At 46.1% G+C, this 20,833-nt stretch overlaps 1 protein-coding gene across 1 annotated transcript in view; it reads left to right on the top strand.

The window, feature by feature from the left end:
- The window catches only part of SCARA5 (scavenger receptor class A member 5), a 132,327-nt gene that overhangs the window by 30,621 nt on the left and 80,873 nt on the right, over window positions 1-20,833 (top strand). Inside the window, exon 3 of the mRNA XM_043487027.1 lies at window positions 3,256-3,384. Coding sequence (XP_043342962.1) covers window positions 3,256-3,384 — 129 coding nt within the window. The remainder of the gene's footprint in view (window positions 1-3,255; window positions 3,385-20,833) is intronic.

The following is a 20,833-nucleotide window of genomic DNA, read 5'->3' as shown; positions in this document are numbered from 1 at the left end:
TTGTTTTTTTTAAATAAAAAAAGTTCTTTGGACCAGGCCATGCACCATACGGGATCTTAATTCCCTGACCAGACATCAAACCTGTGCCCCCTGCAGTGGAAGTGTGGAGTCTCAACCATTGGACCACCAGGGAATTCTCTCCACTCTTTTTTTGATGGGAAAAAATTAGAACTGTATCATTGCAGTCTGACCCACTCTTAAACAATGAGCTAGAGACAAACATGCAACAACAAAACAAGATGCAAGTCAGTAGTCTTCTTGGCTGTGTGATTTTTCTGCCAACACTGAAAGTCAGCACAGACTTGACAATCAAGGGATGATGTTCTAATTAGTGGGAGTAAAAGAAAAGAAGCTTTGGCCTCATAACTCATTGGTTTAGGAAAATGTTTTCATCCCTAGAGGAAGGAAGAGGTCCCGATTATTTTGTTTTCCTCCTCAAGCTGAAAAATTTCAAACTGAATGGCAATTAGCACTAACCCATCCCTTTACAAATCATGAAGTAGCCTCACTAGTCAATCCGTGACTCTGTATTGTTTGCACTTAATCCTTTACTGTATTAATGCTCAACTTACACAGTGGACTTCCTCAAGTTCAGGCAAGGTATAATGGAGTGTTGTGCCTTAGTAAAAAAGTTGCGTGCAAAAAAAATTATATCAACATCTTTTTGAGAGAATAGATTTACATATAATTGTCTGGTGAAACTGGAACGGTTAACAGAATATGGTTAAACTTAATTAAACCTTCAAGAGAAATAGGAAGGGGTCAAACAAAGCCAATGAATGGAGAAGCCCAAGATGAATTTGGGATAAATGTAAGGATAATGGCATTTCAGCCTGGGTATCTGCTGGTCCCTCCCTATAGCTAAGGCTGCTATCCTTCTCATCATCATCTCAAGAGGAAACAGGTCTTAGAGCAGGAGAGCTGATACTAATATTTAGGGACTTCCCTGGCAGTTCAGTGGTTAAGACTGCACCTTCCAATGCAAGGGCTGTAGGTTCAATCCCTGGTCTGGGAGCTAAGATCCTACATGCCTTAGTACCAAGAAACCAAAACATAAACAACAGACGCAATATTGCAATGAATTCACTAAAGTCTTTAAATTTTTAAAAAAATGTTTGTGCAATACATGATGCTATGCCTACCACTCAGGCTCCTGAGGGAAATAAACTTTTCTCCACTGAGTTGCAACTGGCCAGCCAGCTGTTCTCATGAGAAACAAACAAAAAAGACAAAATGCTGCAAGAAGCTTGCATATTTAGGAGCAAAACAGGTTATAGATCACACTGTGTGGGAAGAGATAGAACATTCTGGAAAAGAAGATTTAGGATACATTAGAAAGATGTACATTGCGCAAGACAGTGGAAAATCAGGTTAACTCTTCAAAATTTGCTAACATTTGGGGGTTGATGAGAATGGTAATTGAATTTGTATTTCTCGACAACTTGTTCCAAGTTGTACCCGATGTTTTATGGAAATATTATGTAAGAGTTCTACTTAGCTGTTTTAGCAACAGTATCTTCAATAAAATAGAATAAATGAGTGGGAAAATGTTCCTCACTGAACAATACCTCTGGTGAGCTATGGCAATGCTTCATGATAGGTAATAAGGAGCCCCCGAAGCTGCTCCCTGGTGAACCCCAAGGTACCAAGGATCACAAACATCACAGCATCTTTTTTTTTTAATTAAAAAAAATTTGGATATCTTTTGGCTGTGCTGCATGGCATGTGGGATCCTAGTTCCCTGACCAGGGATTGAACCTGTGTCCCCTGCCTTGGAAGCATGGAGTCTTCACCACTGGATCGCTAGAAAGTCCTATCACAGCATCTCTACAAATGTTTTTTGAATACCAATTATTTCAACATCTGTTGTCAACCTCTCCTGGCTCCCACATCTGCCTCCCTGTGCAGTGAACAGTTCTCCAGTTGGCAATACTTTCCCTGGCAGGGGGTGGAGATTGAACATAATATGGGCACATTATGGGAAAAAAAAGCCCTCCATCATTTCTTATCTGCCATGCTGGGAGTCAGGGTGGGATGGCATCTCTTCTTCACTGTCAGTAACCGAGTCGGTGGAGATGGGTGAGCTTGCTGGCCTCTGTAGCAGTCATCTGAAGGAGGCTTGAAGAAGAATTCTAGTGGAAAGATGACCTGGAGTCAGGACGTGGCGTCCTCACCCCAGGGTCTGTCCCTTACATTTGAAAACCTTTATCTATCAACTGAAGGGGTTGAACTAGACAATCCGTGAGGTCCATTGTGCTCAGACACTCAGTCGTGTCTGACTCTTTGAAGCTCCCTGGACTGCAGCCAGCCAGGCTCCTCTGTCCATGGGATATCTCAGGCAAGAATACCGGAGTGGGGTGCCATTTCCTCCTCCAGGGGATCTTCCTGACCCAAGGATCAAACCCGTGTCTTTTGCATCTCCGGAGTTGGCAGGTGTCTTCTTTACCACTAGTGCCACCTGGGAAGCCCCAAGGTCCATTAGAACGCTGGTATTTTGCTGTTCCATTTTGACCAGGACATGGTGAGCCTTGAATAGTTTCATAGGATGAAGTGCTGTACTGTGTTTTCCTGTAAATCTAAACCCAAGGTTGTAAACTGGTGGTCAGCTCAGCTGTATAAATGTGTTTTATTTTTGTTTACACTCCCTGGTGGTTTTATTTTTCCTTTGTCTTCCCCTCCCCCCAATTAGTTGTCAACACATAAAAAAGGGAGATTTCTCTAAATCATTTCTGGCTTGTCTTGAAAATTTTTGGATCTGTCAACACCTGGCCCTTGTTCCGACATAGCAACCGCTTGCAGATGGGGCATGCTCTGGTGGGTTCCCCAGGCCCACCTGGCCCACCTCCCTTCCCTGCCACTGTTAGAAGCTGGAGTTTGCAACCTCTTTTTAAAATTCTCTCCATCTCCTCCTGATCATGTAGGGCAATAGCATTTTGTAGAAGGCAGCCTATCCTAGCTCTCTCTGCTTCTGGCACTGGCTCCAGGAGGGTGGGTTTGTGTGGCCATGTGAGCTATTGGCATGCCTTCTGGCTCGTTCATGAGCACAGAGGTTGGGAGGAGAGAGGGAAGCTGAAAAGCTTATCACAGTTCTGAGATGCTCCCTACCATTCCACCTGCATTACCGATGTGCAGAAGGTATGCGTGGAGGCGGGGGGGAGGCTGCCACGTGAACATCCACATGCATCAGGGAGAGATGAGACCAAAAGAGCAAAATGGCTTTGGGAATTTTCAAATGTCTTTTCCCCTTATTGTTAGGTCCATGCCACAAAGGACGAGCAGGTGGCTGCTGTACCCAGCTGGGCTCCCTATCGGCCCTGAAGCATGCAGTCCTCGGGCTCTACCTGCTGGTCTTCCTGGTTCTCGTGGGTATCTTCATCTTGGCAGGTAAGAGCATCCTTTGCCACCCTGGCCTTTAAGGAAGTGAGCAGGAGGTGACAGCAGATGGGAAATGGGGAGCGGGAGCCTCTGCTCTTCATTCCCACAGTCAGGAGCCCAAACACTGCCCTTGTTACCATGGAAACCACAAAGGAGGAAGCTGGCTGGTCTTTCCCACCAGGCATGATCCTGACCAGCATTGTTCATGTCATGGTGGACGAGCTGACAGGGGCTATGTGAGGGTGGGAAATCTCCACGTCCTTGAACAGAGACCTAGCCACTCTAAGAGGCTTCTGCCTTGTCCTGACTCATCGTGTTGACACTGTGCATTACCCTGGACCTCCCTGGAGCTTTGTGCTGTGGTTTGTACCGAGCAGGCTGGTTCCCCTGTCCTGGGATATGATGGAAATAGTTACGAGACACTTCATTGCTGAGGTTAATCAGGGTTGTGGTCAACCTGCTGCCCCTCTGTGATTCTTGGGGGTGGGATGAATTTGTCCCAGGTCAGCCGGGCTCTTCTCCCCAGTTTCTGCTTATGGAGTAGGCTGGTGATGGTCTGGATTTTAGACCATGTTCTCTAGCCAGGAAGAAGCAGAGCTCATGGACTCAGGAAGGGATCAGGTGGAGCAGCCCAGCTCATGCTTTGAGCAGCCCAGCTCACACACAGGTCATCCCACTGTGATGGAGATGGTGGTCTCTCCTGACTCCCACCCAGAGGGAGGGATGCTCAATTCCCACCTATCTCTATGAGATATGAAAGGCTTGACAGAGTGAGGCCAAGGCATCAGCTCATTTCGGCATCATTCATCTTACGTGAGTGCCTACTTTGTGTCAGATTCCATGCTAGGATTGGAGACACTGATAAATAAGACCCAGGGGCTCCCCTCCAGGAGTTCCCAGTCTAGGGGACAAGGCAGGAGCACAGAGGCAGAGTCCTGTCTCATGGAAGAATACAACACGGACTATGATGGTGCCTGTGAAGTTGACACACAAGTGCTGTAGTGACTCAGTGGAGTTGCAGACAGAGGAAGTGAGGGTGTTGCGTGGAGATCCTGGTGGGGAGTGTGTGGGGGGTTAGTCAAAGAAAGTCTTCTGACAACCCAGAGCTGACTTGGAGTACCGAGTGGAGTCCTTGACGTAACTCTTAATTCGTGCCCTTAACTCTGAGGCAGGAAGAGTTATCTGCAAGGGGTCACCCTTGCAGATGACCCTTCAGGAGTGATCCCTGGTCTTGTGTCACCTTCTGTCAATGAGTCTAATCACCTGGACCCTGTGCTGGGATATTCAGTGCTGCCTTTGCCCTCAGATTTCCACACCCGGAGCAGAGGGTATCACTAGGGGTGGTATCTGTCTCATCAACCATCAACTTTGACCCGGGGGGAACAGCCAAGAGCAACAATGAAAGAAACTTATGATTCATCCCAGGGACCAAGAGATGATGTCCAGCCAAAAGGTTTTTTTTTCTTTTTGCACATGTTCTTGGGCTTCTCAGTAAGAGATTGGGATCTGGGTTTTGTGGGCTTGGCAGCCATGACCATAACAAATTTCCAGAATTTTTGGAAAGTGTTTTAGCGCAACAGGAAAGCTGGGCTATGGTGTTACAACTACTCGGCTGAATGAGAATTTTTAGGTAATGGAAGAGGGTCTGGAGGTGAGAGCCAAGCTGGTGGGGACCCTGGGGCAGGTCCCTGGAAGGCCTGGGAGGCCTGGAAGGGCATCATCTCTTGGGCAGAGAAGGGTTGCTGGGGAACGAAGATTCCCTTCTTGTGTCTGACAGGCTGCCAGGTGGGAAAGGGTGGGCATAGTTCTGTATGGTCTCAGAGGGTAGAACTAAGTGAATGGGTGGATTTTGTAATGAGACAAATTCCCGTTCAAAAACAGAGGAGGGTTTCTACCCAGACGGGCTACCCAGCTCGACACAGAGAGTTTCATTTCTTTTTTCCTCCTGGGTTGGAAGTTGAATGGGATTTACAATGACCGTTCTGGAAGTTTCAGAAAGGAATGTGGCACATGATTTCCTAATCTCATGGAAAAGTTGCCTTGCTTCCTTAATTATTCTGTGTGGAAACCTGGGGAGGATATTGATTATCATAATTATCTTTGAACCTGAAGTTCATGAGTACCAGATTGCCTGTGGGGGATGAAGATTTAGGGGGTGGATTGGAACCGATCTGATGAAGCAAAGTGTTGGATTTTATCTCTTGGCTCTGTAGCCTGGCCACTGTCACCTTCCCAGGTTCTTGTCTGGAAAATCATGTGGGCCTCTGCATGGGTTTCCCAGGTGCTCAGTGGTAAAGAATTTGCCTGCCAAGCAGAAGACTCAAGTTCGATGCCTGGGTGGGGAAGATCCCCTGGAGAAGGAAATGGAAACCTCTTGCCTGGGAAATTCCATGGACAACCCATGGGGTCGCAAAAGAGTTGGACACAACAACTAATCAACAACAACAGCCAATAAAGGACTACCGTCCCCAGCTGCCTCTCCCTTGGAGAGGGGACTTAGGAATGTGATGGATAAGCCTGTGGTTCTTCAAAGGGGCTCTGCCTGAGCTTAGGTAGGAAGTTTCTTCCAATTGCCCTGATTGGAGACCTCCAGGGATGCTCCTTTTAAATCCCAAGGTGATGGGGAGGTTTATGGTTCAGAGTAAACCAGAGCTAACCTGGCCTTCTGGTAGATGTCCTGCTGGGGCTGCTCCCTCTTTGGGGACAGAATGTGTTCTCCAGTGCCCTGCAGAGGTCATCTGGCACAGGGTGGGCTGTGGACTGGATTGTGTCCCTTCCAAAATGTATATATGAAGCTCTAACCCCTAGTGTGATGGTATTTGGACGCTGGGGCTCTAGGGAGCTAACTAGGTCATGAGGATGGGGCTCTCATGATGGGATTGGTGACCATATAGGACAAGAGGAGAGAGATACAGAAAGAGAAAGACAGAGATCTCTGCCAAGTGGGGACAGGGAGACAGGGCCCTCTGAAGCCAGTAACAGAGCTCTCACCAACAACCAAATCTGCCTGTGGTTTTTTTGGCTGCCCTGGGTCTTTGTTGATGCATGAGGTCTTTCTCTAGTTGCAGTGTGTGGGCTTCTCCTTGCATTGCAGAGCATGGACTTTAAGGACACACAGGCTCAGCAGTTGCAGTTTGTGGGCCCTAGAGCATGGGCTCAGTAGTTGTGGCATGCGAGCTTAGCCGCTCCGTAGCATGTGGAATCTTCCCAGGCCATGTACAACTAGTGTCCCCTGCATTGGCAGTCAAATTCTTAACCACTGGACCACCAAGGAAGTCCTGCCTACAATTTGATCTTGGACTTCCCAGGCTCCACAACTGTGACAAATGAATGTCTGTTGTTTAAATCACTGGTATGGCCTATGGTATTTTGTTATGGCAGCCCTAAGCTAACTAAGACAAGAGGAGTTCTGTTTGAACCACTCTTAGGCTTCAAAACCTCCTCATTACACAAAGCTTATACATCTGACAACTGGATGCTAAAATCATCCACTGCAGTAAGTGCCATCTCTGAACACCTGATGGATAATATCTGATTGTAGAACAAATGCTTGTTCTTACTTCAATATTAAAAAATTAAAATCTCGTTACATAAATTCTTACTCTTTTTTTAAAAGGTTTGTCCAATGTGGACCATTTTCAAAGTCTTCACTGAATTTGTTACAATATTGTTCTGATTCATGTTTTGATTTTTTGGCCATGAGGCATGTGGGATCTTAGCAGCCCAACCAGGGATCGAACCTGCACCCCCTGGATTGGAAGGCAAAGTCTTAACCACTGGACTGCCAGGGAAGTCCCTATAAAATAGTACTCATAAAACTTCTCATGGGCTTCTCTCAAGTTCTTGGTTTATCCAAGTATTAAAAATAAAAGGCAAATACTGTACCTGTGTTTATGCAACATCTCAGTATCCCCTCTCAGAAGGTTAATCCAGCCATTACCCAAATTTTGTTTTCAATTGAGCTTTCTACCCAATCTACCTAACTATCCATCCCCCTCCCCGCCAGCATCCTCTTGGGAGCTTTCCTCTGATACTCCCACACCATCACTGGGTTCTCTGCCTACGGGATTCCATCATTTCCCAAGGAACCAGCATCAGTCCATTCTTCCCAAATTCCTCGAAGTCTTTCTATGTCTTCAACTCATTTTATTACCTGGACTGGTGGTTCCCTATTATGTTTCCATTCTGTTCTGGGTTCATGTTTTAGACAGTACAGACTACCAGCCTTTAAGTTCATGAACAAGAGAATTGAGCTTAGATGGTCATGTGGTCAGAAAGTCCTCCGTTTAGCACTTTAGGGAAGATGTCCCCTGTGATGGAGTTCAAGAGTTAGAGGAGGTTCACCCTTATCCATGACTGTGGTGAGACAGCGCTGTGATGATAAAGGTGGTCTTCAGGACCTATGTCTTCTTCCCCTTGTCCGCCATGGCTCCACTGAGAAATCTGAATTCCCATCACGGCAATGATACAGCAGAAAGGGGAACATGTGGGGATCTAGTTTGGTGGAAAGAGGGAGCGTTCCAGCAATGCAGACTGCAGAACTGTACCAGCAAGAGCTCCTGGTGAAATATGGGCTCCTCTCATGCCTTAATTTAATCCTTTCTTAACAGCAGAGGTCAGTTATTGCCATCAACAGCCTCAGGAAGTGCTTCACTTGCACATGAGTGCTCAGTGAGTGCCGGACAAGAGAGTCAGCCCTGGTGTCTTAGTCTGTTCAGGCTGCCCTGACACACTCCCACAGACCAGATGGTCTGAAAAACAGGCATTGTGGCGGGGCAGGGGGGATAGGCAGGGAAGGAGACGGTGAGAAGAATTGAGAGAGTAGCACTGAGCCATGTGCATTATGATGTGTAAAACTATTAGGGCTGGTGCAAAAGTAATTTCGGCTTTGCATTGTTGAACTTTGCCACTTGATATTGGAACACATTCTTAAATAAATGTGGTTCTGTTATTCAAAAAAGAAGAAAAAAAGAACAAATTAAACCCAAAGTAAGGAGCAAAATTAAACAAACAAACAAACGTTAATTTCTCACAGTCCTGGAGGCTGGGTAGTCTGAGTTCAGGGTGCTGGCACGTTCTGTCTAATGAGAGCTCACTTCTGGTTAATAAATGGCTGTCTTGCTGTATCCTCATGTGGAGGAAAGAGCCAGGAATTTCTCCCGGGGCTCTTTTATAAAGGCACTAATCCCATCCAGAGGACCCCACCCTCATGACTCAATTGTCTCCCCAAGGCCCCACCTCCTTGATGGTAATACCTTCACTTTGGGGGTTAGGATTTCAACATATGAATTTGGGAGGAACACAAACATTTGTCTATAGCTGGGGAATAAAAGATGTAATTTTTGCTCTGGGAGGATTTAAAAACATAACACACACATGCATTAGAACAGTATGATGTAGTAGCTCATGCTCATGCCAGATTCTGCAAAGGAGAGCCTGGTTCTGGAGAGCTGGAGGGTTGGGGCAGCGTCAGCTTGAGAGAGCTGAACACCAGCTAATCCAAATGTTGTTTTAACTGAGCACTCCTTTTCTTTTTAAATTTTTATATTGGAGTATAGTCAATTAACAGCTTCCTTGGTGGCCCAGTGTAAAGAATTTGCCTGTCAATGCAGGAGACGTGGGTTTGACCCCTGGGTTGGGAAGATCCCCTGCAGAAGGCAATGGCAACTCACTCAAGTATTCTTGCTTGGGAAATCCCATGGACAGAGGAGCCTAGCAGGCTATAGTCCCTAGTGACTAAACAACAATAATGGCCAACTAACAATGTTGTGATAGCTTCAGGTGGACAGCAAAGGGACTCAGCCATACATAAACATGTGTCCTTTCTTCCTTGAATTCCCCTCCCATCCATGCTGCCACATAACATTAAGCAGAGTTCCCTTTGCTATACAGTATAGGGCCTTGCTGGTTATCCATTTTAAATACATCAGTGTGTACATGTACATCCTGAACTCCCTAACTATCTCTTCCTTACATCCTTCCCACCCAACCCACTGCAAGCATAAGTTCCTTCTCAAAGTCTGTGTGTTTCTGTTTTGTAAATAAGTTCATTTGTATCATTTCTTTTTAGATTGTGCATATAAAGGATATGACATTTCTCCTTCTTTATCTGACTTACTTCCATCAGTATGACTGTCTCTAGGTTCATCCATGTTGCTGTAAATGGCATAAATGTTTTATTTATTCATTTGACTGTGCCAGGTCTTCATTGCTGCACAGACTTTTTCTCTAGTGATGGAGAGTAGTGACTATTCTTTAATTGTGGTGCCCATGCTTCTCAATGCAGTGGCTTCTCTTGTTGCAGAGCAGGAGGGGCTCTAGGCCTGAGGGCTTCAGTTGTTCTGTCTCACGGGCTCTAGAGCACAGGGTTAATAGTTGTGATGCACAGGCTTAGCTGTTTTGTGGCATGTGGGATCTCCTGGACTAGGGATCTAACCCATATCCCCTGCATTGGCAGGTGGATTCTTTACCACTGAGCCACCTGGGAAGCCCTATTTCATTCTTTTTTATGGCTGAGTGATATTCCATTGTATTTATGTGCCACGTCTTCTTTTTTTTTTTTCATTTATTTTTATTAGTTGGAGGCTAATTACTTCACAACATTGCAGTGGGTTTTGTCATACATTGACATGAATCAGCCATGGAGTTACATGTATTCCCCATCCCGATCCCCCCTCCCACCTCCCTCTCCACCCGATTCCTCTGGGTCTTCCCAGCGCACCAGGCCCGAGCACTTGTCTCATGCATTCCACCTGGGCTGGTGATCTGTTTCACTATAGATAATATACATGCTGTTCTCTCGAAACATCCCACCCTCCCTTCTCCCACAGAGTTCAAAAGTCTGTTCTGTATTTCTGTGTCTCTTTTTTTTTTTTTTTTATAGGGTTATCGTTACCATCTTTCTAAATTCCATATATATGTGTTAGTATGCTGTAATGTTCTTTTTCTTTCTGGCTTACTTCACTCTGTATAATGGGCTCCAGTTTCATCCATCTCATTAGAACTGATTCAAATGAATTGTTTTTAACGGCTGAGTAATATTCCATGGTGTATATGTACCACAGCTTCCTTATCCATTCGTCTGCTGATGGGCATCTAGGTTGCTTCCATGTCCTGGCTATCATAAACAGTGTTGCGACGAACATTGGGGTGCACGTGTCTCTTTCAGATCTGGTTTCCTTGGTGTGTATGCCCAGAAGTGGGATTGCTGGGTCATAGTGCCACGTCTTCTTTATAGATTCCTCTGTCAACGGAAATTTAGGCAGCTTCCATGACTTGGCTTTTGTAAACAGTGCTGCAATGAACATTGGGTTGCACCTCTTTTTAGATCACTTTGTTTCAAGCAAGTCTGTCCCTGACTTTGCAATCAGAGAACAGTGTGCTCAGAGCCCATATCCCTTAATACCACAGATGACTGATAGCATCATGAGTCTTGGAATTTTAAGTGCGATGCCCTCAACCTTCCCTGGGACCCTGGCAGAAGCAGCATGTGCAGTGCCCTCCGGAGCTTACTGGGAGGCTGGCCTTGAGGACTGTGTTTGTTCTGTCACGTAATGTCCATGAAGAGGACCTGTAGAGAGAGTTTTCTGTCTTAGTCTCAGAAGGAGAAGTACTTATCCTGAGGAATGAGTTTGTTTTCATCTGAAGCAGGCTGAGGATCTTAAAGTAATTAAAATCACTTTCAGGGAAGTAGTTAATGCAAACTGAGAGCTGCTATCATCCCCTTGTAGGATGTGTGAATTTGTAAGCAATTAAAATGGGAACCTGGAGACCTTTTTGGCCCACCCACAGCAAGTGTATTGACTTCCTGGAAAGTGTTTTTTCTGCTAGTCTCATTTTTACTTTCATTTAGCATCTCTAACTTGTTCTTCCTTTATATTGTTCTCATCTCCTGTTATTTAAGAGTATTTTATGTATCCTCATGAACTGCTTTAATCCTTTTTTGGAACAAGGTAGGGTGTTATGCCCAGTCTGGTCTTTTAAAGATAGGCTTCCCTGGTGGTCCAGTGGTTAATACTCTACATTTCCAATGTAGAGGGTGCAGGTCTGATCCCTGGTTGGGGAACTAAGATCCCACATGCGGCGAGATGCTGCCAAAAGAAAAAAGTAATGATCTTACCTACTATATTCAATGCTGCAAGTGAATGTTGTCTTAAACATGTGAATGAATGAATGAATGACAGAGACAAGGTAACTTGGAGGGGATCTTATTTGTGCAAAAAAAGACAGTTTTTCCATTTTAGCCAATAATCTAAAGGACATGGTAAATATGGAGTTACTGTCCAAGGCCATGGCTCATGGAAGAAGTAGGTATATAGGTATGTTATATTCAGATACACACATCATGGTATCTACTGTATTGGCATTACAGCCTTCAGGAAGAATATTAGGATAGACAGGGTCATGCAGTACTTTATTCTGGCTAATGCCAGCGTGTCTGGGTTTGAATCTCCCATTCTCTGTTACCAGCTATGTTGCCCAAGGGACCTGAACTTTCTCTACCTGAGTTTCTTCATCTGAGAATGAGAGAAATAATTATACCTGCCTCATTGGGTTGTTCAGTTCAGTCGCTCACTTGTGTCTGACTCTTTGCGACCCCATGGACTGCAGCACGCCAGGCTTCCCTGTCCATCACCAACTCCCGGAGCTTACTCAAACTCGTGTCCATTGAGTCAGTGATGCCATCCAACCATCTCATCCTCTGTCGTCCCCTTCTCCTCCTGCCTTCAATCTTTTCCAGCATCAGGGTCTTTTCCAATGACTCAGTTCTTCACATCAGGTGGCCAAAGTATTGGAGTTTCAGCCTCAGCATCAGTCCTTCCAGTGAATATTCAGGATTGATTTCCTTTAGGATGGACTGGTTGGATCTCCTTGCCACCCAAAGAACTCTCAAGAGTCTTCTCCAACACCATCAGTTCTTCGGCACTCAGCTTTCTTTGTAGTCCAGCTCTCACATCCATACATGACTACTGAAAAAACCATGGTTTGACTAGATGGACCTTTCTTGGCAAAGTAATGTCTCTGCTTTTCAATATGCTGTTTAGGTTGGTCATAGCTTTTATTCCAAGGAGCAAGCGTCTTGTAATTTCATGGCTGCAGTCACCATCTGCAGTGATTTTGGAGCCCCCAAAATAAAGTTTGTCATTGTTTCCATTGTTTCCTCATCTGTTTGCCATGAAGTGATGGGACCGGTTGCCATGATCTTAGTTTTCTGAATGTTCATTTTTAAGTCAACTTTTTCATTCTCCTTTTTCACTGTCATCAAGAGGCTCTGTAATTCTTCCCTGCTTTCTGCCGTAAGGGTGGTGTCATCTGCGTATCTGAGGTTATTGATATTTCTCCCGGCAATCTTGATTCCAGCTTGTGCTTCATCCAGCCCAGCGTTTCTCATGATGTACTCTGCATAGAAGTTAAATAAGCAGGGTGACAATATACAGCCTTGACATACTCCTTTCCTGATTTGGAACCAGTCTGTTGTTCCATGTTCAGTTCTAACTGTTGCTTCTTGACCTGCATAGAGTTTTCCCAGGAGGCAGGTAAGGTGGTCTGGTATTCCCATCTCTTGAAGAATTTTCTACAGTTTGTTGTGATCACACAGTCAAAGGCTTTGGTGTAGTCAATAAAGCAGATGTTTTTCTGGAGCTCTCTTGCTTTTTCTATGATCCAACAGATGTAGCAATTTAATCTCTGGTTCCTCTGCCTTTTCTAAATCCAGCTTGAACATCTGGAGGTTCACAGTTCATGTACTGACGAAGCCTGCCTTGGAGAATTTTGAGCATTACTTTGCTAGCGTGTGAGATGAGTGCAGTTGTGTGGTAGTTTGAAATTCTTCGGCATTGCCTTTCTTTGGGATTGGAATGGGTGGTTATGAGAGTTAAATAAGCTAATATATATCTAAAGCATTTAGAAAAGTGCCTGGAACACACTAAAAATTATAAAAGTAGGGGGAAAGGAGTGGGGTGAATTGGGAGACTGGGACTCATACATATACACTCTTGATAACTGTGCCTAAAATCAATAACTAGTGAGAACCTACTGTATAGCTCAGGGAACTCTACTCAGTGCTTTATGGTGACCTAAATGGGAAGGAAATCCAGAAGAGGGGATGTATCTGTACATATAGCTGATCCAAGAAACTGACACAACATTGCAAAGCAACTACACTCCGATCAAAAGAAAACACAATAAAATAGTAGCTATTTTATTGTTATTATAGTCATACTACCCTTGGTGGCTCAGATGGTAAAGAATCTGCCTGCAATGCAGGAGACACAGGAGATGCAGATTCGATCCCTGGGTCAGGAAGATCCCCTGGAGAAGGGAATGGTAACCCACTCCGGTGTTCTTGCCTGGAGAATCCCATGGACAGAGGAGCCTGGTGGGTTAGTCTATGGGGTTGCAAAGAGTCAGGAACGACTGAGCGACTCACACACAAACAACACACGGTGTTACCGCTACTAGCAGTATTATTACTCCTGCCTTTTCTTGGTTTTCTTTGCAGTCAGTTAAGCTTGGTAATATAAACTGAGAGTCAGAAAAACGGGTTTAGCCCCATTTCCTCCACTAACACCCTGTAATCATGGGAAAAAATCACTTTGCCATCTGAACCTTTGTACACTCATTTATAAAATGAGCAGGTTGGACTAGATCAATGTTTCTCAAACTTTGCCCATTACCTGCATTAACAAATACACTTCACATGACAAGTAGTTCACACATATATTCATAACTGAAATAATCTTAAATGTGTGATGAATACTAATGACTTTCTATTCTATTCTGTTCATTTAGCAAAAAATGATCACAACCCATATGTTTTTTTTTTTTATAATCCACAAATGGGGTACAAACCTAAATCTGAAAAACAGTGGGCTAAATGAGAGTTCTGTTGTTTTATGCGTCTTTCAAACATTCTATGACAAGAGTTATATTCTCTTCAATATAAGGGCTTCCCTGATGCCTCAAAGTAAAGAATCCACCTGCAAGGCAAGAGATGCAGGAGATGTGGGTTTGATCCCTAGGTCAGTAAGATACCCTGGAAGAGGATATGGCAGCCCACTCCAGTATTCTTACCTGGGAAATCCCATGGACAGAGGAACCTGGCAGGTTACAGCCCATGGGGTCGCAAAGAGTGGGACGTGACTGAGCACTTCAGTATATGGATTTTGAGAGAAAATTTCTGAGTTCAAGCCCAGGCTGTGCCTCTGAATGTATCTACAATCTTAAGGCAAATCATTTAACCTCTCAAATCCTCAATTTCCTCTTTCATCAAATAGGATAACAATGGTACCTCCCGGCTAGGACTGTTGTGAAGATGAAATTAATTCATGCATGAAAACTCTTAGTGCTTGGTATATAGAAAGTGATCAATAAATATTAGATATGATTTTGGTTTTACTATCATCATCATCATCATTATTGGAACAAGCAGAGGGATGTTGCTATCAGAATAGCAAAGGATTAGGAACCTCTTCATTTTGCCTGAGCACCCAGTGGCTTTGTGTACAAACAGTGGGAACTAGGTGTGCCCCGTGCCATGGGAGGCGATGTGCTCAGAGCCCACATGGTTTCAATAAACTCACTGGGATAGGAAGTCTGGAGACCCTGAGGGACCCTGGACTTGCAAAGGCAATGATGGGGTCAGGATGCCAAGGAACAGAACAGTGTCTCCAGCAGCGAGGGTGAGCCAGCTCTGCAGTGCCACTTGGGAGCTGAGCCTTGGAAGGGGTCTCGGGGGGACGCCTTGAACACCCTCCCTCCCAGGGCAGGAACCTCCCTCCTGACTTCCAGACGGAGGAGGCAGTGTGCTCCTACAGAAAAGCAGCCACGGACAGAGCCACCGCAGTGCCTGTTCCTACGGACAGGAGTCACAATCCTAGTCACCCTCGACTGTCCCATACTCGCTGTTTCTCATTTCTCTGGCAGGAACAATTCACAATGAGGCTTTTTCCTCATCCTCATGATTATTGTTCAATGAGTTGAAAACACCAGGCTCTGCAAGCCTCATTCCTTCAACAGTCATTCGTGAGACTTGGTTTGCCTACCTCTGAGAGATTCCCTGGTCTTGCCACACTATAAGTTACAGTTTATGTGCCTGCTGTTCCCCTTCTAGGACTTTCCAGGTAGTGGTAGTGGTAAAGAACCCACCTGCCAATGCAGGAGACATAAGAGACATGGATTCGATCCCTGGCTTGGGAAGATCCCCTGGAGATGGGAATGGCAATTCACTCCAGTATTTTTGCTTGGAGAATCCCGTGGACAGAGGAGCCTGGTGGGCTACTGTCCATGGGGTCGCGAAGAGTCAGACATGACTGAAGTGACTTAACATCATCTTGAGCATCCCCTTCTAGTCCAAAAGAAAGCTCTTTCACGATAAGGCACTGTGTCTTGTTTGTCTTTGCATTCCCAGTGCCTAAAGTAATACCCTGCACATATAGTAGGTGCTCATTTAATGTGTGGCCTATGAACACCTCAATATAATGGCCATCCTCCCAGCATGTGTGCATGCTCAGCTGTTCAGTCGTGTCTGACTCTTTGAGACCCCATGGACTGTAGCCCGCCAAGCTCCTCTGTCCATGGGATTTCCCAGGCAAGAATGCTGGAGGGGGTTGTTATTTCCTTCTCCAGGGATTGAACTCGTGTTTCTTGTGTCTCCTGCACTGGTAGGTGGATTCCTTACCACTAATGCCACCTGGGAATACCACAGGTTTTAGTGGTAAACAGAATTAGACGCGGGGCTGCTGGTGTGGTCTGGCCAGGATGGGGTGTGCTAGGCTGTGACCAACATTGCTTTTGTTTTGGCTGTACCACATGGTATGTGGGATCTTAGTTCCTTGACCAGGGATCGAACCTGTGCCCCTTGTGGTGGAAACTCGGAATCCTAACCCCTGGACTGCCAGGGAATTCCCAAATCACCTTTGATCTGGACCCTCCGTGTATGCTGATGTAGCCTAACTTTGCATGAACCTTCCTGGCAGTGACTCACTGTCACACACACCACCACCTTCAAATGATGGAGCGCTGGGCAGCCATGAATAATCAGGTCCTCTGCCCACCCACCCCAAGCCCAGATTTCTCTAAAAAGAAACACTGCGTCCTGAGGGCTCCTCCATTCCACATCAGTACAACTGGCTTTGGGTGGCTTTGTTGTTGCCTTTACTTAAACGCAGATCTTGTTCGTGATCCCAGCTCAATGTCATCACGCTGCTCTCTGCCAAGTGGCGGAGCCTGTTGGGTGAGCTTGAATCCGGAGTCAGACGTCTGTCACTGAGCCTTGCCTTTCAGCAGTGTGTCATCAGTCATTTCTGGGCCAGCATCCCAAGCCGCTCCCCTCCCCACAGCCTGCCGCCACGTGGATGGCTCCCTGCAAGACAGGACCCAAGGCACGCCAGCCCAGGCGCACGAGCTGCTGTCCCATGAGGTGAGGCAGGGAACACCTCACAGACCCCCACCAACCTTCAGCCTTAAACCTCAACCTTCCCCTCCTGCGAGACCACCGTTCTCCTGCATCCCACCTTGGGCTTCCCACCTTCTCACGCCATCAGGGCTCCCCCAGAAGTACTCCAGCCTCACCTTAGCTCCAGGGCAGAAGGATAAAAAGGAGGAAGAGATTTGACATCCCATAGCTCCACACAAGATTCCACTGGATGCGGGAACTTTATGTCTCTCTGACTCTGATGGAGGCTAACCACCCCTGCGATGAGAAAAGTGGTCCCCCGGGAAGGTCACCTACGAATTTGACAATATGCTCTCTCGGTCTTTAGTCAAATTGTTACAATAATTGGATGGGACAGGGCAGAGGACCTGTCTCAGCTACATCCCCTCGAATGCTTCCTCTAGATGAAGTGTCAAATCCAGCCACTGCCTGTTTTTGTCAATAAAGTTTTATTGGTACACAGTTACTCCCATTAATTTATGTCTTGTCTACAGATGCTTTTGTGCTACCAGGGCAGAGTTGAATGGTTATTTCAGAGACCAGGGATTTCCCCGATGGCTCAGCAGGAGACACAGGTTCAATACTGGGTTGGAAAGATCCCCTGGAGAAGGAAATGACAACCCACTCCAGTCTTCTTGTCTGGGAAATCCCATGGACAGAGGAGCCCAGTGGGCTACAGTCGATGGGGTTACAAGAGTCAGGCACAACTGAGCCCAGCAACAGAAGAGACTAGATTGCCTGAAGAGCTGAAGTGCTTACTCCCTGGCCCTTTACAAAAGTTTGCCGACCCCTCCCCGGGCTTGTCCTGACCTAGCAAACCTTTCATCTTTTGCTTCTGGGTTGTGCTTCATGGTTTTCAAAGAATTTTCACATATGCAATGTCATCTAATCCTTAGAACAATTGAAAAGTGAAAGTGAAGTCGCTCAGTCGTGTCCGACTCTTTGCGACCCCATGGACTGTAGACTACCAGGCTCCTCCATCCATGGCATTCTCTAGGAAGATCCCACAAGCCGCAGGGTGTGGCTAAAAACCAACTAACCAACCAAAAAGAAAAAAAAAATCTCCTATCAACTGTACGGCAATCCAGCCCTCATTTCACATGGTTCTGGAGAAGACTCCTGAGAGTCCCTTGGACAGCAAGGAGATCAAACCAGTCAATCCTAGAGGAAATCATCCCTGAATATTCATTGGAAGGACTGAAACTCCACTATTTTGGTCATCTGATGAGAACAGCTGACTCAGTGAAAAAGTCCTTGATGCTGGGAAAGATTGAAGACAGAAGGAGAAGAGGGCGTCAGAGAATGAGATGACTGGATGACATCACTGCTGCAATGGACATGAACTTGGGCAAACTTCAGGAGATGGTGAAGGACAGAGAGGCCTGGCGTGCTGCAGTCCATGGGGTCCCAAAGAGTCAGACACGACTGGGCGACTGAACAACAATAACAATACAGAAAGTATTGAGAGAAACTTGTCAATTGTTTTGATTTCTCTCCCAGAAGCCAGGATTGGAGGAAACTTTAGAGGCACTGTAACACAGCATCCAGGTCTTGCTAAGAAAAGAGCTTTCTCATGTAAGCAAATAAGCTTGCTTGAGTAAGGCTATTGCTTCCTTCTGTAGCTTTTAACCCCCTCCCCATGGCTCAGCATTTGCACCTGTGAAACCTACCTACCTTCTGCTTTCTGGTTCTATCTTCTGCTGCACATGCCCTGAGTTATCACAAAGATCTCATCACTAATTGATGACTATGAGAGTGGTCTGGGATTGAACCTGAGCCAGTAGCTCTTGTTCTCTGCACTTTTGAAGAGAAGTTATAAACTCTGGGAATTTTTGCAATGATTCTAGGCATTATGCCTCATCTGCCCCTGCCCAGGGGCTTGGAGCCCTCTGGCATCAAATCCAAAACAACAAACGCTTGTTCAGTGCCAACAACATGTCTGAGCACTGTGTTAGACACAGCAGGATGTCAAGAGGAATGAGGAGAGGCCCTGGCCATAAAGATCGTACCAACTGGAAGAGCAGATGTGCACAGATAAACTGTAAAACACAGCATAGAGCAAAGAACAAAAGTTTTGGAAACAGGCAAACCTGAGTTCAAATATCAGTTGATCACTTATGAGTTGTGACCTGGGAAAATTATTTAAACCTCATTTTATAAAACATTAAATTGGGGATAATAATGATCACTTGACTGCAGGCATGGAATTAAAAGACAGTTGCTCCTGAAGAAAAGCTATGACCAACCTAAAGAGCCTATTAAAAAGCAGAGACATTACTTTGCCAACAAATTTCCATATAGTCAAAGCCATGGTTTTTCCAGTAGTCATGTATGGGTGTATATGGATGTGAAAGGTGGACCTAAAAGAAGGCTGAACGCAGAAGAATTGATGCTTTTGAACTGTGGTATTGGAGAAGACTCTTGAGAGTCCCTTGGACTGCAAGGAGATCCAACCAGTCCATCCCAAAGGAAATCAGTCCTGAATATTCATTGGAAGGACTGATGCTGAAGATAAAACTCCAACACTTTGGCCACCTGATGTGAAGAACTGACTCATTGGAAAAGACCCTGATGCTGGGAAAGATTGAAGGCAGGAGAAGGGGACGGCAGAGGATGAGATGGCTGGAGAGCATCACTGACTCAATGAATCTGAGCAAGCTCCAGGAGATGGTGAAGGACAAGGAAGCCTGGCGCACTGCAGTACATGGGGTTGCAAAGAGTCGGACGAGACTGAGTGACTAAACAACAACCAGTGTTATGGATTCAGTGAAATAACACATAAAGTGTCTTGCATGATTGATCCTGGTTTAGGGGCTCCCTGCTATCGTCTCTAAGAAGTCCCTCAGAGCTGGGAGACTGAGTTTTTTGGCCCCAGCTGTCCTTCCAGCTGAACAGCCCAGCAGGGCCTGATGGCTGGCAGGCATCTCTGTGTTCCTTTGTGAGATCTTTTCGAGAGCAAACCAAAGGAGGCGAGGAATTGGGCCAGTGTGTGCGCAACTCTCTGAGACTCCATGGGCTGCAGCCCTCCAGGCTCCTCTGTCCATGGGATTTCCCTAGGCAAGGATACTGGAGTGGGTTGCCATTTCTTCCTCCAAGTGATCTTCCCAAGCAAGGGATCAAACCCCCGTCTCCTGCACTGGCAGGCAGGCTCTTGCCCACTGAACCACCTGGGAAGCCCTGTAATTAGGGCGGAGGGTGGGGTCTGGCCCCTTTGTGCGTTCTCGGCTCAACCTGCTGGGGTGGTGTCATTCCGCAGGCTCCCCTCCTCGAGAAATCCCTTAAGAGAGGCAGGTTGGGCTCCGCTCCAGCTTAGGGCACATGGTTGGCCTCTCCCAGTGGTCCCTCACCACACTCCTCTCTGATGAGAGCATCACTCAGGGCTCAGCTATCATCCTGGGGGCTACCTGGAGGCAACTCTCCTTTTTCAAGATCCCCTCTCTATGTGGGGTCTTTGGAATCTCCACCCTGACTTAGCACCTGCATGAACATGGAGGAGGGCAGTGAAGGTGTCCGAAGTGACTTCTAGGAGGCGATGGTGCCAGTTCCAAGGGCGGAGAAGTCGGGAATCCTTCAGAGTCCTGGCCATGCTGAGTCACCCTGGGAGGGATTCCTTCTACAAAGTGCTTTGTTTCTCTTTCTTGCCGTCGTCAACGACGACGGGGTCTGGCCAGTTGTCCTCGGACTAACAGACTAACGTTTCAGCATATTATCTGCCAGGGTTTTGGAAAAAACACGTCTTTCTGGGAGGAGTGGGGGAAAGGCTCTCTGTTGTTTTTTTTTTACCAATTAACACCTGTCTCCTGGCCATTAGCAGCCCTGGAGCCTGAATAAACAAGCAGATTGCCTCGGGGAAATCAATGCCCTTTCAGGATCTATAAAAGCAGTGAGTACACTTTGGCTCCAAAATCTACTGCTTGACTCAGTGCAATGATTTCAAAGGAAAACAGCAGGTGTCCAGAAGTCCTAGTATGTTATTCAGCATCACTCAAAACTAGAGAAACCTTGAACGTCCAACCTTAAGGA

This window comes from Cervus canadensis, chromosome 14 (genome assembly GCF_019320065.1).
Source record: "Cervus canadensis isolate Bull #8, Minnesota chromosome 14, ASM1932006v1, whole genome shotgun sequence".
Classification (NCBI taxonomy): Eukaryota; Metazoa; Chordata; class Mammalia; order Artiodactyla; family Cervidae; genus Cervus; species Cervus canadensis.
Note: the sequence above shows the minus strand (reverse complement) of the source record. Positions and strands in the feature narration are given on the sequence as shown.